Genomic DNA, 22,867 nt, shown 5'->3' on the forward strand with positions numbered 1-22,867 from the left:
GCCGCTTCCTTCACTCGCACCGGGATGGTGCCGCCGGCTGAGCCCGGGCTGGTGGCCGTGGAGGCGGCGGAGGGTACGGCCGTGCTGCTGCTGGCGCCGCGACAGGTGAGCAGCGCCCACAGCGCGCCGGCCCCGCCGCGCCCCGCACCGCCTGACCGCCCGCTCTGTCCTGCAGGCGCTGACTTTCACTGGCAAGTGCCGCCTGCGCTGCCTCTACGGTGCCGTCCGCCTCCTGGGCTTCGCCGTGGCTTCGCACCACCCGGGACTGCCGGTCTTCTCGCCGGCCACGCACTGCGCGCTCAGCCTCGAGGCGCTGCCCGGCGCCCGCCCGCCCGCCGCCACCCTCCGCCAGCTGCGCGCCGCCGCCCGCGCCGCCATGCGCTCGCACCGCGTCCGCCGCCGTGAGTGCGGGCTGGGACGGGGGCGCGGGCGGGCGCCATTTCACAGGCGGTGCGGGGAGCGGCCATTTTGAGCGCGGAGCGGTGCGGGGCGGGCGGGCGCCATTTCGCGTGCGGGGCGGCGCGGCCGGGCGGGCGCGGGGCTGAGAGTGATGGCGGCACTCGCTAATTGCAGAGGCGCGGGTGAAGCTGATGGCGCGGTTCTCGCCCGACTGCGCCGTGGTGCTGCTGGAGCACCTGGACACGCCGGTGACGCGGTTCCTGCTGAGCCACCCACCGCTGTCGCGGCTTTTCGAGCCCCAGGTGAGGCGGCGCGGTGCCCGTGCAGAGCCAGCGGCGGCCGCCCCTGTCAGCGCCCAGGCCGTGGCCTCGCGCACCCCGTGCTGAGTGCTCACCCTCTCGCCTAGAAAAAGGAGGAGTCCAGCTTCACGCCAGAGGACGCGGTCCTGGCGTCTGTGGGCATCGTGAAGTGCAGCTCCGACCGCGGGCTGCTGGTGTCGGAGAGCATGTGCCTGGCGCTGGAGGAGCTGATCCAGGCCTGCTGTGGTGAGTGCGGGCCTTTGACCAGGTTAGGGCTTTGATAGCCTGAAAAAAAGAAAATTTGTGAGGCTTTTCATGAGTTAAGGTTGAGAGAGTGCCCTGGCCAGCACACAGTGATTGAGGGTCATGTTTTTCTGTATAAAGAGTGTGCGTCTAGAGCTTAGGCATTGTCTGGGGTGAGTCAGTGATGCCAGCATCAGTCCAGTTCACTTGTCCTTCCGCTTGTCTTTCTAGCGGAAGATGAAGGTGTCCCTTTGGTGCTGGTGTGTGGCCCAAAAAACACTGGGAAATCGACATTCAACAGATACCTAATTAACCTGTTACTGAACCGGTGAGTCCTTCTATGTTCTGCAGTCTTTTAAGTGCTGTGTGAGATTTAGGAGAAGGAAAAAAGAAAAGAAGAGTGTTTGACAGGACTCTCAGAAGAGCCATCAGAACTGGAAGGTGGATAGCTTTTAAACACAAACAAAAAATCAGAAAATCAAGACAGGCATTCTTGTCTTGAGCTGATTTCAGAAAAGTTGCTTCCTGAACATTTCTATTGAAATAGTGTTAAATTGCTTCCTTGGAGCGTGTGAGCACATTGGGCACTAAGTAGTTTGGGTTCAATAGGGGAGTTATAATGCTTAAAAATGCACCATGAGTGTGGTTGAGTGAAGGAGAGATTTTATTCATGAATTTTAGCTTTGCAACCTGTAACAAAATCAGGTGGTCTTTCTGATATGTTCAGGTCATACCGTAGTTCTTCTTTTGGTGGATGCTACCACACAGTCTCTCTCCCTGCAGCCTTCCTGTGGTCGAGTACATGGAATGTGACATCGGCCAGACGGAATTCACGCCGCCCGGGTGCGTGTCCCTGAGCAGCATCACAGAGCCCGTGCTGGGTATGTGTTCTGCTGCTCCTGCGGTTACCAGAGACCTGTTTGGTTTCTGAGATGAACAGGGTGTTCTAGGCAGAGGCTCTGCTCGAGGGGAAGCTTCTGCCACAGCAGTCAGAGTTTCCTGGACAGAATAAACCAAAGGCTGTTTGAGTTTTCTTGTAGGGACATTTAAGCTCCCTGAGTAACACAGAGCTGTTCTCCTGCTCATTTTGTCTGCTTTAAAGAGAGATGATGTTGTAGAGGTGGTAGTACAAGCTAAGGTGTATCAAAGGGGATGTTCAGCCTTTCTGATTTGAAAGGTCTCCTTGGGAAAATATGTATCCATGGGTAACACTAACTTGAGAAATCCGAAGTGGATCCACACAAATCGGGGCTGTTGTGATGCGTGTAAAAAGCAGAGCCTAGGAAAGTGCTGGTATTTGTGGTTTGCAGATTTGGTTTAAAAGGACGTGGCCAGGCCGGTTTGCTCTTTAACCGGTTTGTCGTAGACCATTCTTCAAAGATTTGCAAATGCGTAAGCAGTGATTTCAGACAAAGAAACAAACCCAATATTAACCCAAAACAAACAAAACTCCCAGCCTGCAAGTGACAGACCAGTTTCCCCTATGTGTAGGCTGTGCAAGGAGGACAATTACCATATAGGAAGAGCACGGGTTATTTCAGGAGAAGAGGCATGTGGGTGCTTACAGGGATGGGAGTGTTTTGGTTTGACTCGGGGAAGGCACTGGATGTTTGGTGCTCTCTTTGCCAGGTCCCCCCTTCACTCACCAGCAGATGCCCCGTAAGATGGTGTATTACGGCCAGACCAGCTGCGAGCAGGACACAGAGAGGTACCTTGATGTTGTGAAGTACGTGTTCAGCTGCTACAAGAAGGAAGTGCCTCTAGTCATCAACACCATGGGCTGGGTGAAAGGTAAGCGGGGTCAATCTGCTCTGGAGAGGCGTGGGAGGGAGGTAACGGTGGCGCAGCACCACGCGGAGCAAGAACACAGCGCGTCTGCCCTGAGTTACGCTGCTGTCCCACCTGTTGCAGTAGTAGCAGCAACTGTGTGTTTCCTGTGCTCCTGAAGGTGAAGGACTGCTGCTCCTCATTGATATCATCCGGCTGTTGGCACCCAGCCACATTGTTCAGATGGATGTGTGTGACTGGAAGGCCATGCCCCCGCTGACCCCTGAGCATGTCCACTTTAGTGCCGGGCTGCACACCAAGGGCAAGCAGCAATCCAAGTGCAAGCAGCTGGGAGTGGGCAGCACGGAGAGCTGGAAGTACTCCGAAGGGGAGGACATGTCAGCTCCGCAGCACAAGCTGCTGTATGTCCACCCGGAATTCCCTCGGGCAGGGGTGGCAGGTGAAGCGTAAGTAGAACGTTGAGTGCTCTGTGGGGTCTGTGGGCTGAACAAAGCCACACATCGTCCTTGACACGGGGTTGTTCTGGCAGGCGAGTGCACAGCGGCATCCTGCGCGACATGTCCATCCTGGGATATCTGGGGCACCTGCAGAGCCCTGACATCGGGGCGGTGCTCCCGCTGCACAGCCTGGTGCCGTATCAGGTAAAGGAGCTTTTTGGGATGGCTTGTGGGTGGTGCAGAGAGCCCAGCTGAAAGTGATGGGCATTTCTGTTCCTGCTGCATGTATTTCTCAGAAGAGGGATAAACACTCTAATCTGCAGAGTGACTGTGTTCAGGGTGTCTGGAAGCGAGGCTTCTGTCGAGGTGCCGGTGTGGCACATGTGTGCTCTGTGTTCTGCATGTGCAGGTATTGGTGCAGAAGCTGCCTTGTGTGCCCTCCTAGTGCCTCTATGTGGGTGTGGTGTGGGATCATGCAGGGTCTGTGTACTCAGCAGTGTCTTATCTCTGGACTCAAACTCAATCCATGTGGAGCTGATGAACACTATTCTCTGTTTCTCTCAGGTACCTTTCAATGCTGTCGCACTCAGGGTTATTCACACGGATGTTGCTCCCAGCAACATCATGTATGCAGTGAACGCCAGCTGGGTCGGGCTCTGCTGCATTCCGGAGGAAGTCCGGTGCCAGACCGACGGGCCAGTCCTGCTGACACAGACACCGGTCTGCGACTGCCTGGGCTTCGGTGAGCACACCTGGAGCTCTGCTCTTACCTGCTGTGTTTTGGCAGACAGGTTGCAGAGTGACAGAATTACCTGCTCTTCTAAAACCAGCTGGAGAAGTGGGATGAGATACAGGAGTAGTGGTGTATTCTCTGCTGTTAGAGACTGTACTGCCAAGTCCTTGGACTTTGGTTAACAGGTGGTAAGAGCTGTGGGGAGTGTCCTTGCACAGTGCCACTCGGAGCTTCTCTCAGAACTCCACAGTGACTCACTTTCTGGTTCACGTTCTCAAAAGCAGATTCCATTTGGCTTTTGCAAAATTCCAGTAGTTTCTCAGTTTCCTTCTGTGACTTAAATTTAATGTTCCAGTTTGGACTTCGGTGCTCGATCATCTGTAGGGATGTGCCGATGAGCAGGGATGCCTGGTGACTGAGCTTTGCATGTGTTTTTATTAGGAATTGTCCGAGGGGTTGATATGGAAAAGAAGCTTTACCACATCCTGACACCAGTGCCTCCAGAGAATCTGAGACTGGTGAATTGTCTGCTGCTTGGGAACATTGCTATCCCTAACTGTGTGCTTGTGGGCCAGGTAGGAACTCATAGGAGGGGGTGGAAGCTAGCTGAGCTGCAGCTGCCTGTCAGGTTTTCCATTTCCTTACTCCTGAGGCTGATGCATGCTGGGAGGTGCCTGGGCATCAGCAGATGGTTATCTCTCTGTGAAATTGTCCTTAAGCACAGAAACCTTGGAAGAACAGAATGTTCTGCTCATGTTTCAGATGCCAAAGTGGGGTTTGGTGATTGCTGGGTCCTTCCCACCATCAGCTCCATCAGCCTGGGGAGGGAAGTGCTTCCCCCTCTGCTGAAGATATGAGTTCTTAAAGTTGTTTCTGGTTTAATTTTTCTGTTTTCCAGCAAGGAATTGAGGGAGAGATCCCCTATGTCACATCCGATTACAACTACAGCATCATGGGCTCAGGGAAACTGAGGAAGAAGAAGCAGCATTTGAAGAGGAGGGAGTTCCCCTTTGAGTGTGATTACACTTGAAGGCTTGGGGTACTCAGCCAGGGGTTGTTCATGTGGGACCTCATGTTGCAGGAGCCCTGGGTGCTGCAGAGGCCCTGGGCACATAGATGCTACAGTGGGGCCGTGTTTTGATAATGTTTTGTATGTTCAGTTTGTATTTTTGGTGTTTTGTAATAAATATCTATGATAAACATTGGACTGGTTTGGAAATTTTCCTAGGCTGTGGCTGACACAGCTGGGGGCAGCTGCTGTTGCACACACGCTCTGCCTCTGGTCAGGACATGTTCCCATTGCCTGTGCAGGGAGCTCTGGGTGTCAGAGCAATCCGCAGTGCCCTGAGCGGAACTTCACCGTCCCCTGGCTTTGTGGAAGGGCCCATGTCAGGGTTCTGGCACTGTGGCTGGCCCATGGCTCTGGGTGTCCTGCTGGTCGAGGAGAGGGGGAGGAAGGAGCACCAGAGGGAGTCCCTGTCCCCCTGAATGACAAAGGTGGAGCCACTCAGTGCTGCGCTGTCACAGCCTGCCCTGTATCTGCTGGGACTGCTGCCTCCTGCCCTGTGCTGTCCCAGCTGCATATCCCGTGCTGCGGGGTGAGCTCAGTGCCCTGAGCACAGTCTGGGAGCAGCTTGGGCTGGCTTTGACAGACTACTGCGGATAGGGGCTGGAGCAGGATGGGAGTAGGGAGGAACTTGTCACCCAGGTGCTGTGTGTAGCACTGGGCTGCGTGGCTTTACCTGACCCCACCTGCTCTGCCCCACTGGGACACCAACTTTTTTTCTTCCCAGCCTTTTGTCAATTAGCAATTTGCTCCCAAGGGAAGCCAGGGTTGGTGGGAGTCGCACAGAGGTGAGCGCCTTGGGTCAAGTTGAGGACATTTTTGGTAAAACCGATTCTTTATGGGTAATACCACCATGCTGGGCTCTTACTGGATCTGTGACTGCAAAAATAACCTGGCTTCTAACAGCAGCTCCTGCAAAATGAGGCATGGCTCTGCCTCGGCCCAGACTGGGGAACAGTCCAGCCCTGGAGTCTGCAGCCCCCCAAGCCCAGTGCCTGTTCAAATCTCCTGGGCCAGGTCTCCTGCAAAGGAAGGAGGAATGCAGAGGAAGGAGGAATGTGGTGTACCACTTGGGGCCAGAGCTTTTTAGCTGGTGGCTGCTGTGGGTGTGAGTAATCTGCAAAATTGCTTTTATTTGGTTTGGGAAGAGATTTCCTAGAACCCCAGGAACGAGCAGCTGTAAACAAACAAACTGGGATGAGAGGTGGGGAGGGGACAGAGCTGGAGAAGAGCTGCAAGGGGCTGGGCCGTGTTGCAGCCTTGTAAAGAGTTAAATTTAATCCAGGCCTAATTATCCCCATATGGCTGGATCTGGCAGCAAAGGAAGAAGTTGGCCAGCATTGTGGGCCTGAACAGTGGCTAAAGTAAATAAAGGGGCCATGGTGCAGCCAGGGGGAACATCCCAAGCAGGGTGAGACGGGAGTTCAAGTCATGAGGGAGAGGGTGGAAAAAGCTTCAGGAAAGGTGAGATAGGCAAAGGACATGAGAGAAATAGGCAGCACTAAAAGCACTGTGGCCAAGCATCTCCCTTGGTGTTGTTACCAGCCCCACACATCCACCTCACCTGGCTGAGGGCGATGGATCCTGTGCTGGCTCCATCCCTTGGACCTGGGGGACAAGTGAGTAACCCCTGTGTGCCCAGCTGCAAGTGTCTGGTTTGGGGCGTTTCAGGGGGGATGCAAGGTGCCAGTGCCTGCTGGGGCCCAGAGGTGGGTGCTGCAGCCTTGGGAAAGGGGAATCTCACTGGCTTCTGGTGCTCCCTGAGGAGAAGAGGGACAACGGGATGGCTGGGGGCTTTGGAGCATAAACCTCGGTGAAGCATCCCACCAACAAGGTGGGGACACTGTTCTGTGATCAATGGGAAATCTGTGACAGCACTTCAAACAGTAAGGATGCACTAAATCAAGCAGGATTAATTTTGCAATATGTTGGCATGTTACCTTTGCAGCATCGATTTCTGTTGGAATTTCTGGCAAAGGTTGCCTAGAAGCAACATAACTCTGAGAAGCACCTGGTGCCTCTGGGAGGAGATGCTGTGAATGAGTTTAGGGGCTGGGATGGTCTTGGCCTGGGAGTTTTGCGTGGAGCAGGATGAAGGTGCCATCTTTTGCTGTCTTTGGGGGGTTTAAGCCCTATCTGGTGCTTTCTTATTTGCTTGGATTTAGCAGGAGGAAAATCCCCCTGAAGATCCCTGGTTTTCCCTATGCAGGCTGGGGGCCCCGTGTGCCCACGGGTGCAGGGATACAACCGGAGCTCGGGGCGGTGCATTCCTGCCCCCTCAAAAGCCGGACGGACGACAGAGCCGCCAAACAGCCCCCTTCTTCATGCTGATTCTTTCCATCACAAGCGCGTCTTGTCTCCGTGGCCGAATGTCTTCCATAGACGGTGGAAAGTGAAATTTGTGCAATGTCTGTAGGAGGCTGAAGAAAGGCCCTTTGTGCGCCCCCCGCGCGGGCGCTGGGCAGCCTCCAGCAGCACCCTCGGCCGCCCCGCGGCTCCCGCCGGCGGCGTCAATGCACCGCTTGTCCAGAGACCGGGACCCACTCTTAAAGCCGGAGCTGGTCTCCCCCAGTTAGTCCCACCGGTGGCCCCGTCGGGGCGGGCACGGCTCCGGGGGGCCTCCCGGCCGCAACCCCAGGATGTTTCTGTACTGGAGGAAGCGGGGTGCCTACGAGCTGGAGGCTTTGCCGCCCGGCCTGGCGGGGCTGGAGTACGGGGCAGTGGAGCGCTTCTCCTGGAGCTCCAGCCTGGACGTCAGCGAGGAGCTCGGGGGTAGGTGGCTGGGGGGCTTTGGGCAACTGGCAGGCTATGGCTGAGCGTGGCCGCCCAAATGCTCCAGCCCTGGCAACGAGGGTGAGGGTTTGGGAGAAGCTCCTGGGTGCCGCCGGGACGCCGCGGGAATGCGGCAGGTGCAGCTGGGGAGCGCTCAGCAAACCGCCCCGTGCCACCGGCGCCGCTCCCCCCGGCCCCGGCAGGCGTTTGAAGCAGCCGGCCGCCGCTGCCGTGCGCCCTGCCGCAAGGACGATCCGGTTTCAGAACTCGTTTACCGTCACCGGGAGCGCCGGGTGTGATAGCACAGCCGGCAGCAGGAGAAGGAGGAGGTGACCGGGCGGGGACAGGAGCTGATGGGGACAGGGTCTCTCCTGCAGCCCCCGAAGTGTCTGGTGGGGACCCGGACGCTCTCCTGCCTCTGCCACAAAGCGGGGCCCCCTGCGAGGACCTTCCAGTCCGCGCGTCCCAGGCCCTGGTGCATGTGTGAACCGCGGGCAGGGTAGGATTTTGGGAACGGCCACGCGGCTCTGGCCGTGCCGGCGGCTGCGGCGTGGGGCTGATCCCTGGCACCGCCGGCCGCTGCGGCCAGCCTCTAGTTTTTGGTGAGTTTGGAAAACTTTCCCTTGGGTGCATGAAAGAATTTCTTATTTGTTTCCGTTATTATTCCCGATAGGTCAAGTGAAACGGCAGCGGCGGGGGGCGGGGGCCGGCTCAGCCCGGCGGGCGCTGCGGGGCGGCCGCGGGGACAGAGGCCTCATTGTGCTCCTGCCGCGGGGGCAGCGCCGGGTCCCGGCTCCCAGCCCGGGTCCTAGCTCTGCTCCTGGAGGCCGACGAGCTGAGCCCTGCCCGGCTGCTCCTGCACCGTCATCCAGCAGCGTCCATGGCGCCAGAGCAAGCCCCGGGATCGCCTCCCAGATGGGAGCTTGAGAAACCAACACCATTCCGAGTTGCTTCCCCCTCTCCAGGCAGAAGCAACAGTTTTTTCAGTGCTGCCTCAAAAGGCAGACTGTTTTGTCCCGCAGACTGTTTCTAACCCCGGCCTTGGCCGCGGTCTGGCTCGGGTCGGCGTGGATGCTGTTTTTGTTGGCAGGAAGGATGCGGGAGACGGAAGCGATGCGGCGGGGAAGTCCCTGTGCCGCTGGGCTGGCATGATAGCCGTGCCACCTGGTAGAGCCGTGCCACTCTGGTAGAGCCATGCCACCTGGCTTCTCCACATCCCTGGCATCGGCTCCTTGCCCAGCAGGCAGCTTCCCAACGGTGCATCCCTGCCTGCAGCGGGGCAGTCCTGCCAGAGGGTGTCTGTACTGCTCGTTTGCCGCCGCGAGCAGCCCGGAGTCTGTTATTTTTAAACGATTAGGTTCGACACATAACAAAAGCCTTCAAAATAGGATTTGTCCCTAAGGCCGATTTAACTGTCAAAGCTTAAAGTGGCTCCTAAGCCCCGCTGGGGGCTGACAGCTGCAGATTTAGTGTTGCTGCTGCAGCCCCAGGCCGTGCCAGCCCCGGGGGAGCTGGGGCAGGTCCGTGTCCTCATCCTGTATCCCGGGGTGCTGAGCAGGAGTTGCCGGATTCTGTCACTGCGGAGCACACAGTGCGTTTCCCCGGCGGGGATGCATCACTGGCTCTTGGGCACGGGGCTTCATTCCCCTGGATGAGCTGTGGGGTGGGCGGGAGCGGGCTGAGCCTGAGTGCTTTGCCGAGCTCTGAAACCCGGGATTCGTGGTGTGGGGCACCCAGGCACTGACCCAGCTCTCTCCACAGCCGAGCCGTGCCCCGAAGAGGAGACAGTGCTGCACTGCCAGAACCCCGACTGCGCTGGAGAGAGGAGGGCGGCCAAGGTGGGTCCTGGGAGGTGGCGGCAGCCCCGGGCAGCTGCTGCCTGGGGTCTTTGGGGTGAGAAGGGGCAGTGGACGGCTCTGACCAACCTGCCGCTCCCTGAAGGGCCCCTGCCTTGGTCGGCAGCCCCTGGCCTGCTGTGCCGGGTGTGCATTGCCTGCTGCTGTCAGGGTCCTGCTGGCCCTTAACGGCACGGCAGCGGCTTACCCGTTTCCCCGAGCTGCCGTGATTTGGGCTAATCCACTACAGTCCGTCTGTTCTCCTGCTCGCTAACGTGAAGCCAGGGCGGATTTAGGGTCCCTCTCTCCCTCCGGGTATGCGGGCCCGGGCCGGACCCACGCCCTAGCTCTCAGCGAGTCCCCGCGGTTGCTGTGCGCGGCCACGGGCGGTGTCTCCGGCGCAGCAGGCAGGACGGCCCGGGCGTACCGAGGGTGTGCCGCGGTGCTCTGTTTGCACGCCGGGGTGGCAGGGCCGGTGCTGCTGGGGCACACGTGGCACTGGGCTGTAGCTGCCCAGGAGTGCAGCTGGGACTGCCGGGAGCGATTGAGGCCACCCCGCTGCTGTCACCAGACCCTTGATGGTGCCTGGCAAGTAGCGGGAGAGGGGGTCTGGTCAGGCTGGGGGCTCATCCTGCCGTGTCACGGCGCAGGATCGTGATCCCCCTTGCTTTGTGAGGCACCTGCTGAGGGGCGGGGGAGCTGCCGTGTGCGGGGAGTGGGGTGGGGCTCAGATCGGGAGCTGATTCCTGGGGTGGGCAGAGGGGTTTGGCCATCCCGCCTGGCCCCTCCTGTGGGGATGAGCCCGGACATGAGCCCAGGGATGAGCTGCTGGCACAGGGTGGATGAGGGGGGCCCCGCATCCCTCTGGGGCGGCTGCCCAGAGTCCCAGGGGATCTCACTGAATGAGTACCAGCTGCGGGCACTGCCCGGAGCCCACGGCCATACTCCCACATGCAGGTGTCACGATGGCCACAATGGCAGCAACGCTGTGGGACACATGGTGGAAGAGGAGGAGGGCTGAGGGGTACAGGGTGTCCTGGGGCTGAGGCTGTCTCGAGGCCTGGGATAGGTCACTCGTGGATGGCGGGGGGTGCTGCAGAGGGGCCAACGACCCCTCGGAGAGCGCGCGGGTGGTGGGAGCACGTCAGCTCTGACCTCAGCAGCGCCGGGAGGAAGGAGGGCAGGAAGTGGGGGCGGCGGGAGCTGCACAGGCGCTTCCTCCCCGCAGCAGCGCGTGTACTACAGGCAAGCCCGGGCAGGGCTGGCTCCTGCCAGCAGCCCTTCGCACCCCTCCGCGTGCAGGGTGGCCATGGGGGTCCCACACGGGGACGGGCATGTGTCAGCGGTGCAGCAGGACTTGCTGGCGGTGGCTGGTGGCACCACAATCCCCAGGAGTGGGGCCAGTAGGAGCCCCAGTGAGATGGGCATTGGCCAGGGAACACAAGCTGTACACTGCGCTGGGGGGCCTGGCCGGGGGTTTAAAAATAACCTGCTGTGAATGCCTGGAGGGGCTGGGGCCGCGGCCGTGGCCGCACACAATCGGAGGAAACGCGCCGGCTTCGAGCATTGTTTGGCTGCAGACGCTCGCTTCCTCCGTCCTGCCGCGGGGACATGGCTCTCGTCAGCACAAAGGGGCTGTGGGGTGCCAGGGCGGCCTCCTGGGCCGCTGGTGAGGTGCTGGTGCCACGGTGCAGCTGTCCCTCAGCTCCTTGTCCAAGCCTCAGCATGTGCAGGTGTCCCAGGGTCTCTGCTCATTGCAGTGGAGCCGGGAGGGGCTCTGTGGTGCAGAAGCCCCTGTGTCATCCCCATGCTCCTACAGCACCCACTGCCACATGGCCACGTCCTGCTCATGCTGCTTTCCCTGCGCTCGCTCTGGCCCCAGCATTCCCTGTGAACAATGTGCCGGCTGCAGCTGGGGATGGGACAGGGGACCCTGCTGCTCGTGGTGCTGTCAACATGCCACAGCTGGCAGCCGCGGGCAGGCCCTGCCTGATGGACTCGTGTCCCCGCAGGAATGCCACCACGCAAAGTGCCGGCAGCTGAGCCGCAGCGGCCCCCTCAGCCTGTGTGAGCTCTGTGACGGCAGCCTCCATGGCGCCATGCACTTCGATGGCCACATCCGCTTCGACCTGTCCCCGCAAGGTGAGCCAGGCGCGGAGCTGTGGCACCGCTCCTCCCGCGGCTCTGCGGCAGTGCTGCGGCACAGGGATGGGAGTGATGGAGTGCGCTTGGGGCTGGTGCAGCTCAGGGACGGGAGTGGGATGCAGTGGGAGCCAGCTCGGGGCTGGGGGAGCTGCCACAGCCCAGCTCGATGCCCGTTTGCAGGCTCTATCCTGGCCCGCAACATGTCGACACGCTCTTGTCCCCCGCGCACCAGCCCTGCCTCTGATGTGGAGGAGGAGGAGGAGGGTTCGGCAGAGAGCAGAGGGTGAGCCCCCAGCCCTGCACAGCCCCTGTGCAGCCCCAGCCCACGGCATTCCCGTCACCCTTCCCTCCCTGTGCCCACAGGGAGCGCAGGAGCTCAGCGCTGAAGCTGCCCAAGAAGAAGGCTTGGCGCAGGCACACGGACGTAAGGCACAGGCTCCTCTCCCTGGGGCACTCGGCAGGGCAGCAGCATGGCCCTGGTGGGAGAGAGGGAGGGAGGGACCCCTGGGCAAGCAGCTGCCACCTCCCCCCAGGACCCCAGCAAGGAGTGCTTCACCTTGAAGTTCGACCTCAGCATCGACATCGAGGCAGAGATCGTGCCAGCTGTGAAGAAGAAGTCGCTGGGGTGAGTCTACTGGAGACAGGCACAGGGACGGTGTGGGGACAGATGTAAAGACAAATGTGGGGCTCATGTCCTTCAGGGAAGTGCTGCTGCCAGTCTTCGAGAGGAAGGCGATCGAGCTGGGCAAGGTGGACATCTACCTGGACCAGTCCCACACACCACTGTCCCTGCAGTTCGAGGCGTATCGCTTCGGGGGACACTACCTGCGGGTGAAAGGTGCTGCGGGGCCCCAGAGGGAGGCTTGGCTGCTCCAAAGCTCCCAGGGGACACTGACAACCTGATACTCCCACAGCCAAGCCCGGGGATGAGCTGAAGGTGGAGCAGGCAGTGCGGGACGCCAGGTCAGCCAGCCTGCCCATCCTGCACCCTGCCAGCAGTGCTGCATTCCTGGGGCCAGTGCTGGAGCCACTGCCAGGACGCCGGGAGGGCACTGAGAGCGTGGTGAGTGCCAGTGCCAGCTCTGGGGAGGGAGGAATTGGGGATGGGATGACAGCATGTGTGATGCCCCCATAGCCGTTCTTTCTGGTGAAGATGGGTCATGGGGGCAGCAGCATGGTGTCTTCTCCATGGTCTCATGTGGTATGGGCTGAAGATCCCCCTAGAGTCCCCAAGAGCCCCTTTGTCTCCTGGCTGTGCCTTGCTGGCTGTGCTGTGCTATGCTGGCTACACCATGGTAGTGTAGCAGCTCAAGCAGTGGCACCAGCCCTTTGGCTGTGCCAGGTACAGGCTGGCACCAAAGCAAAGGCAAACAGGAACCCTGGGGGCCCCAGAAACGGCTGCCACTCGGTGCCACCCCGGCCCTGGGACTCGCCCTGGCCCTGGGACTCGCCCTGGCCCCAGGACTTGCCCTGGCCGCTGGCCCTCCTCTCACTGTGGCGTCTGGCAGCTGCTGAGCACAGCTCTGTCCTGCCCCGTGGACCCTGGCCCCAGATAAGGCGTGGGACCGGGTTGGGCGTCGGTCCCGTGGGAGCAGGGTGCCAGGCCGCGGGGAACAGCACTGCAGGGTCCGGCCAGGGGGACACAGTGCTTGGTCCTGTGCCAGCAGGCCCTGAGGGCAGCAAACTGGCTGCGTGGCCAGGGCTAGTGGCTGCCCGTGTCCAGCACTACGATGCCTGGCTGGGGGAGCGGCAAGGCTCTAGCAGGGCCAGGGGACAAGCGGGCAACCAGCCACCTTTGCGGGGGTCTCCGTCCCGACTGCCTTCCTGGGGGCAGGTGGGCCCTAAGTGGCACAGGAGCGATGGGGCTGGCGGCAGCCGGGGCGCCTGGAGATACGGCAGCACAGTGAGTAATGGGGATGGTGCCCGCGGCAGCTCTTCCCGCCTGGCTCTGGGGACGTGGCAGGGTGTGGAGCCGTGCCGGCGGCGGTGGCAACAGCGAGCCACTTGCCAGGGCTTGGTGGCAGGCACGGAGCCCCGGCCCTGTTGCCCTTTGTGCCACGGTGAGGAGATGGCAGCGGCCACATCCCGGCACGGCCCAGGGACACACAGGGAGCAGCCGGTACAGCGGTGTTCGGGGCGGCGGGAGCCGCTTGGCCGTGACCCAGCTCTCGCGACCAGCCGGGGGGCTTTGATCTCCGCCGGTGAATTGTTCAGCTCTGGTAGCTTATCTGCCGAGGAGGGAAATTAGGTTTTCGGCGCTGGCCCCACCTCCTTTTGTTTCGGAGGAGCCCGGCCACAGCCTGCCCGGCCCCGGCTCTGCGGTCCGAGCCGGGAGTACGGCTGGACGGGCGGCTCGGCCGGGTGCTGCGACCCTCGGGATGCCCTGAGCCCCCGCGCTGCTGGGGCCGCTTGTCCATGGCCGGCCGGGCTTGGCCAGGCAGCACCCGGGGTCCTGCACCCCCGGGGCCCTGCACCCCCGGGATGCAGGTAGGCAGGTCAGTGCGGGCAGGGGAGCATGGCCGGGGGACCCCACTGCCCGGGGCTGCTATCTGTCTGTCTGTCTGTCCCACGGTGCTCGAGGTCAGCCATGCTGGCTGTCCCCATCCCAGTGCTGTGGCTGCAGTGCTGGGCACTGACCCCGGGGACACTGGCTGTCCCCGCTGCAGGCCCCGGGACGGCGAAGAAAGAACATAACAGAGTTCCTGGGGGACACCAGCATCCCCAGCCCTGAGGCAGCCCTGCACAGCAGCAGCTCTCTGCCCACCAATGGCACTGACACCTGGAAGAACCGCGCCGCCAGCCGCTTCAGCGGCTTCTTCGGCTCCGGCACTAGCACAGGCTCCTTCGGCCGGGTAGGTGGGCTGCAGGCATGGGGAGGGGGTGTGGGAACTGCCTGTGGTTATGCTGGGGAGCTGGGATGGGTCTCCCTGGGGCTCGAGACCCTAGTTCCACAGGCAGAGCGATGGGGTCCTTGGCAAACGCCCACTGGCCCCCACCCAGCCACTCTGTCCCCCACTTTTGGCCAGGAGACTGAGAAGCTGGAGCAGCTGGTGAACAGGCTGCATGCCTACAGCACCTTCGGGCTGCCCAAGCTGCCGCCCCAGCTCCGCTTTGATCGCGACTCCTGGGAGGAGGACGGGGATGAGGCTGGGCTGACAATGGAGGACAGCTGGCAGCAGATCATCCAGGGCACAGAGGTAGGGACAGGGCCTGGGGAGCCACAGGGGCTCTGCCCAGGCCCCGGCACAGCGCTGACACTCAGCCTGGCAGGCCCTGTCACGCCGGCAGTGCCACCAGCAGGAAGCCATCTGGGAGCTGCTGCACACCGAGGCCACCTACATCCGGAACCTCAAAGTCATCACTGATGTGAGTATTGGCAGCTACTGCACCGTGCTGGGGCTGGGGGCTGTGGCTGCAGCTCACCGGCTCCCCACTCTCCCCCTACAGCTCTTCCTCTCCTGCCTGGTGAACCTGCAGGAGTCAGGGCTGCTCTGTGAGGTGAGTGGAGGGGGCTGCAGGAGATAGGGATGTTCGGGGATGGGTCCTCAGCCTTGCCATGCCGCAGGGTGGAGGTGCCATTCCCCAGCACTGCCCACCTCACCCCCACAGGTGGATGCTGAGCGGCTCTTCAGCAACATTGGGGAGATCATCCGGCTGCACTGCAAGCTGTGGCGCAGTGTCATGGCCCCAGTGCTGGCCAAGGCACGACAGACCAGGGCACTGCTTGACCCCACTGACTTCCTTGATGGCTTCAAGACGGTGAGTGGGGACACCATGCCATGGTGGGGAGCCATGCCATGCTGTGCGCTGCATGGTGACCCCCTTGTGCCCCCCAGTTCGGGTCCCTCTTCAAGCCCTATGTGCGGTATTGCATGGAGGAGGAGGGCTGCATGGAGTACATGCGGGCGCTGCTGCGGGACAGCGAGCTCTTCCGCACCTATGTGACGGTAAGGGGAGGGCAGGGGCCGGCGCCGGGGCCGGGGCTGTGCCAGTCCTAACGCCTGCATGCCACAGTGGGCCGAGAAGCAGGAGCAGTGCAGCCGCCTGAAGCTGAGCGACATGCTGGTGAAGCCTCACCAGCGCCTCACCAAGTACCCGCTGCTTCTCAAGTCTATCCTGAAGAAGACGGATGACCCACGCGCCCGTGACGCCATCACCACCATGGTAAGGGATCAGGGGAGTGGGCAGCAGGGTCAGTGGCCCCTGGCCCGTCAAACCCACCACCAGTCCTGGCACAGATCAGCTCTGTGGAACGCTTCATCAACGATGTCAACTCGCGGATGCGCCAGCGGCAGGAGCGGCAGCGCCTGGATGCCATCCTCAGCCGCATCGACGCCTATGAGGTGGTGGAGGGCAGCACAGACGAGGTGGACAAGGTAGGGTGGACATGGTGGAGCTGCTGTCTCGTGCCATGCCATGCCGTGCCACTCAATGCCACCCTCTGCCACACTGCTAAGTCACCCTGCTGTGCCACCCTATGTCACTTCATGCCAAGCTACCCCATGCTATGTCATGCCATACTACCTATGCCATGTAACCCCATGCACCCCATGCTGACACCGGGGGCTCCTGGCAGCTGCTTAAGGAGTTCCTGCGGCTGGACCTGACGGCCCCCATCCCCGGCACCTCCCCGGAGGACACCCGGCAGCTCCTCCTCGAGGGCAGCCTGCGGATGCGGGAAGGTAAAGACAGCAAGGTGAGGACTGCAGGGAACAGGGAGGTCTCGGCCCCGGCCCCTGCCCACCTGGCCTCACTCACTGCACTGACTGGTGCCCATGGCCCCACTCTCCCCCCCAGATGGACGTCTACTGCTTCCTCTTCACCGACCTCTTCCTCATCACCAAGCCCTTCAAGAAGGCTGAGCGCACCAAAGTGATCCGGCAGCCCTTGCTGGTGGACAGAGTCATTTGCCGGGAGCTCAGGGACCCGGGTGAGCAGCACTGGGGGCAAAGGGGACTACAGGGAGGTCCCTGGACACTGCTGACAGCCCCTGCCCACAGGCTCCTTCCTCCTCATCTACCTGAACGAGCTGGGGAGCGCTGTGGCCGCCTACACCTTCCAGACCAGTGGGCAGTTGTGCCGCAGCTGGGTCGAGGCAGTGCGCAATGCCCAGGTGAGGGCACATGGGTGGGTGGAGGACCCGTGGGTGCCCCGTGCACACCCCATTCCTCACTGATGCCTTCCCCTTCCCAGAACCTGCTGCAGCGGCTGCGGCAGCGCCGGCGCATGGAGGAGGAGGAGGAGGAGGAAGAGGAGGAGGAGGAGGAGGGGGAGGACGGTGAGAGTGGCACCTCAGCTGCCAGTTCACCTACCATCCTGCGCCACAGCAGCACCAGCCCAGACTCACAGCAGTGGTAGGGAGCAGGAGGGGGGGACCTGCACACCCTCAGCCTGGCACAGGCCCCTCCTCATCTTCTTGCCTCCACAGCCCCTCCGACGGCTCCACTGAGACGCTCGCCATGGTGGCAGCAGACGGTGGCGACGAGCTCTCCTCCCCAGACTGGGACGCAGAACCCTTCAGCTCAACCTCAGACGGCTCCTCCATCAGCACCAGCACCTCCATCGGCACTGGCACCTCTGCCGAGACCCCCACCTCCGCAGAGACCCCCATCCAGGAACTGCCTGCAGGCGCCTTGCCTGTTCCCCTGCCCCAAGGCGTGGCCTCCCCAGGCAGCGGCTGCCGCTCGTCCTCCATCGACAGCGCCTATGGCACGCTCTCACCTGCCTCCCTGCGGGACTTCGGCCAGCAGCCAGAGGGGACAGCCGAGGAGGGGCAGGAGCCCTCCCCGGCCCCTCCGGCTCCACGGCCTGCCTCGCCCCGGCTGCGCCGCCGGACCCCCGTGCAGCTCCTGCCCTGCCCGGCCAGGGCGCTTAAGTCCAAGTCGGAGGCCAGCTTGCCCCAACTCCTCTCCCCCACTTCCCCAGGCCCCCTAAGCCAAAGCCGCAGCCTCTCCGACCTTTGTGCTGGTTCCCCCCGGACTAGCCAAGACCCCGCACCTCTGGCTGCCCCCGGCAGCAGTGGCAGCTCCACATCAGAGCTCTCAGAGCCAGAGGAGCCAGTGGAGAGCCCGGCATCCCTCCCAGGGGAGCTCAGGCGCGACCCCCCGGCTCCTGCCCGCCGGACCCTCTCGGACCCACAGTCGGCACAGCACCGCAAGCTGACACTGGCGCAGCTGTACCGGATCCGGACCACGCTGCTGCTCAACTCCACGCTGACGGCCTCGTAAGCACACACCGCCTGCTGCCGGGGGATGCCCCAGCCCTTCCAGGGGCTTCCCAGGGGCCGAGTCCCAGTGCTGAGGGCATCTCTCCCCACTCTGTGTCTTGCAGGGAGGTCTGAGAGCCGCTGGCGTGGAAAGGACAGATGCATGGATGTACCAAGGAGCTTCTCCTGCTTCTAACCGTAGCGTAATGCCGGGGCCGGGCAGAGCGGGCACTGGGATGCCACGCTGACGGGGACATGGATGGGGATGCAGACCAGTCCCCTTGGCGAGGATGTGTCCTGGGCATGGCGGTGCGGGGCTGGACATGGCACGTGGCTTGTGCTGAACCCTTGTCCACAGACGTGAGAGTTGTCGGGCAGGGGGCCCTGGAACTGTGGGGGGCTGTGGGAGGCTCTGGGTCAGCTCCTGCAGGTGAGGAAGGGATGATGATGTTGGCAGTGGTGAGTGGGGAAGGTGCTGAGAGGGATGCGGTGCCGGTGGCACGATGCTGTGGACAGTGCAGGGAGGAGGCTGGGGCTGGTGGCAGGAGAGGATGGTGCAGGGCTGAGGCAGGTTTGCCCTGAGGGGTGGCAGTGGATGGCAGCACCTGGGGCCGGAGTGTGGGAGCCACGGTGGGACATGGCGGTGGCCAGAGCCCCGGCTGCCCCCCCCATGCCAGGCTGCACTCCACGTCCCAGCTGAGCAATAAACCCAGCTGGTGCACGCTCATGCCCGCCTCGCCTCTCCTTTGGCTTCAGCGGCACCCAAGGCTGGGGAGCACTGGGTGGGTGCTGCACGGCTGAGGGAGCCCCACCGGGACAGACAAAGAGGGGGCTGTGGCCAGTTCCAGCCTCCCGTACTGGAGCTCGGGCTGGGGATGGATCCCTGGGGTGGGGGTCAGCACTGCTCCCCCCCACACCCTGCCTCCCCCCGCTACCGTGGGTCTGTGCCAACGGGCAAGGGAGGGCGGTGGCCGGGCCCGCGGCGAGGCAGTGCAAGTCCCTCCCGCGCCCAGCACTCCCGTCATGTGGTTTCTTACCCCCTGGACTCATACCCAAAAAAGCATTTCCTCCTGCTGCGGTTGGGCGTAAAAGCCTGTCTGGGGAGGGTTGGCGCTCACTCACCACGTGTCGCGTGCTGCTGACGGCAGCCATGGGGTGCCGGGGCACCCTGCCCGGGCACTGAGCTGCCCCGACACCCCACTGCACCTGCTGCCCGCTCCCCTCACCGCCCCGGCATGACCCAGCCGCATCGGCCACAAGGATGAAGTGTTGCTGCCCTGGGGTGGCTTGGGTGAGTGCGGTGGTGTGGGGGTCCCATGGAGCCCTGGCACCAATTGTGGGGTGTCCCACGGCTGTGGCCGTAGCGGGTCTGGAGGAGGGAGGGAGGAAGTTGGATTAACTCCAGTGCCAAGCGTGCCAAAACCGTTTACCCCGCTGGCTAACAGCTGGGGCTGGGCTCTGCTGCACCAAAACACTCACGGTGTGGCATGACCACGGGGGCCACAAGCCGTGAAATCTCGGCCGCAGACAGGATGCGGCCATGGGGAGCGTGGGGGGTCACAGGAAGGTACAGGAAGGGCAGAGCCACGGGGACTGGCTATGCCGACGGCCTGCGGGGCTGGGCACACGGGTGGCGGCCCCGGCGCACGGGCGCCGGGAGCGGCGGCTGCGTTACGGGCGGGAGAGGCGCTTGCAGGGCACAAGCGGCGGTGGCTGTCCTCACCGCGCAGCCAGCCCTGGGACTGCCCCGTGCCCACGGCTCCCCTGTCCATCGGGCATCTGCTCCCCGCGCTGGGCAGGAGCAGCTGCCGGTCTGCAGGCGGGGTGCGCGGGCAGGGCCCCGCTGCGGGACGGTCGTGCCTCAGCGGTGACTCAGATGTGCCGCTGGCAGCCGCGGCTGAGGCAGCCGCCCGGATCTGCCGGCAGCGCTCTGCGTGCGGGGCGGCCCAGAGCGGTTTCCAGTCTGCCGGTGGCGGCGGGTTTAGTAGAAAATGATTCAACTGCCGTAATCGGGGCCATCACGGCTGGGAAATCCAGCCCCCAGCGAGGAATCCCCTGGCTCCCTGCCCACGCTGTCAGCGCCACGGTCCTCTCAGCCCCCGGCCCGGCCTGTAGAAGGGGTGTCAGCGTGGGCACTGCTCGCTGCACCCACCGGGGCTTCCAGGGGAGCGGGGCTGCCCTGCGGACAGCACCTGGCACCCTGCGGGGGAGCAGTGACCTACTTTGGGACGCGCGTAACGAGGCGCGATAGCATCGGGGAGAGCGTGAGCCAGGCACGGCTTCCTTTCGGGGAGGAAATCACCTCCTCTCTGAGGGAGATAAACCCCAGGAAAGTCAAAGCTGACAGCCTTAACCCCTACGCGCCCGCCTGCCGACACCTCCCTGTGCTGGCGATCTTTGGCACCACCAGCAGTCCGTGTGCCTGACTCCCTCGGCGCCGTCCCTGGGGATATGGCAGGGGTCCTGTTGGCACAGGCGATCGAGCATCCCAGGGCCGCTCCCCAGCCAGCCTGGAAGCACAATTTGCAGAGCACACGGGGGCACCTGACAGCCCCCTGGGCGCAGGCTGTGGCACAGTGGCCCCCGCAGTGCCAGGAGGAAGTTGCTTGCCCGTGTACTGCGGGGAAAGCAGAGCACAGGGACTGCCGCGGGGCATTCCCGGGCCTGGGGCAGCACACCCACGCAGCTGTGGGGCAGAGGGACACGGCTTCAGCCGTTCTGCCCCGTGCAGGCACCGGTGTCCACACAGTTCCAGGTACGACTCTGTCTCCGGTAGCCCAGCAGGAGCTGGTGTGAGGGCCGTCCCCACGGGTGCACGGCTCCTGGAGCACCTCGGCTGCCTGCAGCCCTGCTCTCTCCCTGCTTGCAGGTGATCTTGGCAGCGCTGTGGCTGGTGGCCAGCGAATCGCAGCCCCCAGGGTGGCGGGACCACGCCGTGCCGCGAAGGCAGCGGGTCCTGGTGCAGCCACTCCTTCGCCTGCGGAGACGTGCCACCAGGTCCCCCTGCCCCGCCGGCATGAACTGGATAGAGACTGCTCACCAGTGCTGCCCCCAGTGTCCCGCAGGTGAGCGCTGCCCGGTCCGTGCGGCAGGGCACAGCACACCATGGCACAGCAGGTGCATTGCTCCAGGTGGCCGTGCTCCCTGTCACCCCACTGTCCCTGCAGGGACATTCCTGTCCAAGCCCTGCACAAGCCCTGAGAATGGCAGCGTGTGCCTCGCCTGTCCCGCCGGCACCTTCCGCACCCAGCCCAACACCCTCAGCGAGTGCCAGGCTTGCTACGAGTGTGACCGACAAGGTGAGCTGGCACCACACCACGCTGTGCTGTGCCATGCAGCGTGGTGCCATGCTGCTCACCGCCTGCTTTCTGCAGCTTTCCAGAGTGTGCTGAGCAACTGCTCGGCCACCAGCAACGTCGCCTGTGGCTGTGAGCCCGGCCACTTCCGTGTCTGCCTTGACGAGCCCTGCAGCGAGTTCTCTTGCCGGAAATGCCAGCCCTGCACTGGACGCCTTATCCAGCGACCCTGTGAGTGCTGCCAGCTGCCCCACGGCTCAACCTGCCTAGCTGTGCCACCTCTGGCTGTGCCACCCTGCCTCATGCCCACCCTCTTCCCAGGCTCGGACGTGCAGGACACACTTTGCGACAGCAGCTGCAAGCCCGACTTCTACAGAGAGGGTGACGAGTGCCGGCCATGCCACACGTAAGCATTGACCCTCCCTGTGTCCCAGCCAGGAACACATGTAGGGCTCATGGCATGGCACAGCATGGCACCCACGGGTCTTATCTCCTTGCAGGAGTACCCTGGACACGTGTGGGAAAGAGTGCCAGCAGGTGTGCGGCAGCAACAACGACCAAGGTATGGGGACAAGGGGGCCAGGGGCGGTGGTGTGCAGTCACCCTGCCGGCCAGCTGCTGGGAATGCTCCTACTTCTCCTTGCAGGCTCAGGTCTGGAGTACATCCTGCTGGGACTCACCGGGCCCCTCTTCCTGGGTGCCCTTGCCATTTACCACAAGAGGAAGAGGCTCTGGCATGATGCCCTGGCAGGTGGTCCCCTCCCCACGGCACAGGCCACCACCTCCATGGCTGGGGCTGCAGCCACACCATGGTGCCAGTTCAATGCCCGGAGGTGGGACAACCTGTGCTGGATCCAGCCGTGCTCCCCACAGGCGACAGAGCATGCCACTGGCACAGCAAGGCAGAGCCTCAAACACCAGGCTCTGCCGTGTGAGCCCCCCAGTGACGAAGGGGAGCCCTCTGCACCCCCGGAGCCCCGCAGTGCCCTGCTGCAGGGCAGCCAGCTCTATGCCGTCATCGACGTGGTGCCAGTACGGCGTTGGAAGGAGTTCATGCGGATGCTGGAGCTGCGGGAGGCAGAGATTGAGCTGGTGGAGCTGGAGGTGGCCCACATCCGTGACCAGCAGTACGAGATGCTGAAGCGCTGGTGCCAGCAGACCAGTGCCACACTGGACCACGTCTTTGCCGCCCTGGAGCACATGGAGCTGGCCGGCTGCGCCGAGGCACTGCGCCAGAGCCTGTCTGCGGGACCCTGATCCTCAGCATCAGCACCCTGGCACAGGGAGGTCCCGACACCTCCACATCTCACTGGGCACCTCATCCCAGCCATACCCTAAGTATTGTTACTTATGCCGTGTAGACATTTTATGTCAGTTTTATGTCCCCTTCCCACCTGCCTGTCCCCTCTATTTATGTCCCCCTGCTCCCAGGGCCGGGGAGGACCCCATGCCCCAGCACGTCGGCTGCCCAGCCACTCGCGGGACGAGCGGGCACCGAGCCCACCGCGAACCCATGGGATAGTTCTCAAGGCTGCCCACTGCCGGGCGCTCCTTCCCCCGCCCCAATAAAGTGGTGTGCTCTCCATCCGCCAGCCCTGGCCCTTCTTCACAAGGCTGCGTCGGCCGGGCACCAGGGCACTGCTGGCCTC

General features: G+C 62.7%; 3 protein-coding genes across 6 annotated transcripts; all 3 read left to right on the forward strand.

Annotated features, from left to right (window-relative positions):
- Positions 1 to 6: 6 nt before the first annotated feature.
- NOL9 (nucleolar protein 9) lies at positions 7 to 5,104 on the forward strand (the record flags this gene model as incomplete). The annotated part of the gene is made up of 12 exons (XM_042031929.1): positions 7 to 105; positions 176 to 401; positions 574 to 701; positions 806 to 944; positions 1,173 to 1,269; positions 1,725 to 1,822; positions 2,571 to 2,732; positions 2,890 to 3,175; positions 3,259 to 3,370; positions 3,731 to 3,908; positions 4,341 to 4,474; positions 4,798 to 5,104. Coding segments are annotated over 12 exons (1,791 nt in total), but the record flags the coding sequence as incomplete, so codon positions are not given.
- Positions 5,105 to 7,487: 2,383 nt separating this feature from the next.
- On the forward strand, positions 7,488 to 18,649 carry PLEKHG5 (pleckstrin homology and RhoGEF domain containing G5). 4 transcript variants are annotated; one of them, XM_042031930.1, is made up of 23 exons: positions 7,488 to 7,737; positions 9,499 to 9,575; positions 11,585 to 11,714; positions 11,898 to 12,000; positions 12,081 to 12,141; positions 12,251 to 12,342; positions 12,419 to 12,555; positions 12,632 to 12,780; positions 13,552 to 13,620; positions 14,384 to 14,569; positions 14,744 to 14,914; positions 14,988 to 15,083; positions 15,165 to 15,215; positions 15,327 to 15,476; positions 15,554 to 15,664; positions 15,732 to 15,881; positions 15,956 to 16,093; positions 16,294 to 16,413; positions 16,515 to 16,647; positions 16,718 to 16,830; positions 16,911 to 17,071; positions 17,146 to 17,940; positions 18,048 to 18,649. In XM_042031930.1, exons 1-23 carry the CDS (start codon positions 7,605 to 7,607, stop codon positions 18,055 to 18,057), a joined length of 3,336 nt encoding a protein of 1,111 aa, XP_041887864.1. In that variant the 5' UTR covers positions 7,488 to 7,604; the 3' UTR covers positions 18,058 to 18,649. The 4 variants fall into 4 exon arrangements, with proteins under 4 accessions (XP_041887864.1, XP_041887865.1, XP_041887866.1 ...); XM_042031932.1 differs by lacking the exon at positions 7,488 to 7,737 and adding an exon at positions 8,274 to 8,339; XM_042031934.1 differs by lacking the exon at positions 7,488 to 7,737 and adding an exon at positions 9,313 to 9,328.
- Positions 18,650 to 18,746: 97 nt separating this feature from the next.
- Positions 18,747 to 22,803, forward strand: TNFRSF25 (TNF receptor superfamily member 25). Its single transcript, XM_042031936.1, has 7 exons — positions 18,747 to 19,213; positions 20,792 to 20,987; positions 21,090 to 21,221; positions 21,297 to 21,449; positions 21,540 to 21,624; positions 21,719 to 21,780; positions 21,865 to 22,803. The coding sequence occupies exons 1-7, from the start codon at positions 19,184 to 19,186 to the stop codon at positions 22,473 to 22,475; spliced, it is 1,269 nt and encodes a 422-aa protein (XP_041887870.1). The 5' UTR covers positions 18,747 to 19,183; the 3' UTR covers positions 22,476 to 22,803.
- The last annotated feature ends 64 nt before the right edge of the window (positions 22,804 to 22,867 follow it).

Source organism: Corvus kubaryi, unplaced genomic scaffold (assembly GCF_017639235.1).
Source record: "Corvus kubaryi isolate FWS band 111438036 unplaced genomic scaffold, C.kubaryi_AGA036_p1.0 37352, whole genome shotgun sequence".
Lineage (NCBI taxonomy): Eukaryota > Metazoa > Chordata > Aves > Passeriformes > Corvidae > Corvus > Corvus kubaryi.

Bases quoted from the DNA above. Each gene is read 5' to 3' on its own strand.
- TNFRSF25 (XM_042031936.1), top strand. From the start codon at position 19,184: ATGAAGTGTTGCTGCCCTGGGGTGGCTTGG. The intron at 19,214-20,791 runs GTGAGTGCGGTG...CCCTGCTTGCAG, and splicing joins GCTGCCCTGGGGTGGCTTGG to GTGATCTTGGCAGCGCTGTG. The intron at 21,450-21,539 runs GTGAGTGCTGCC...CCCTCTTCCCAG, and splicing joins ACGCCTTATCCAGCGACCCT to GCTCGGACGTGCAGGACACA.
- PLEKHG5 (XM_042031930.1), top strand. From the start codon at position 7,605: ATGTTTCTGTACTGGAGGAAGCGGGGTGCCTACGAGCTGGAGGCTTTG. The intron at 13,621-14,383 runs GTGAGTAATGGG...TCCCCGCTGCAG, and splicing joins CCTGGAGATACGGCAGCACA to GCCCCGGGACGGCGAAGAAA. The intron at 16,414-16,514 runs GTGAGGACTGCA...TCTCCCCCCCAG, and splicing joins GGGAAGGTAAAGACAGCAAG to ATGGACGTCTACTGCTTCCT.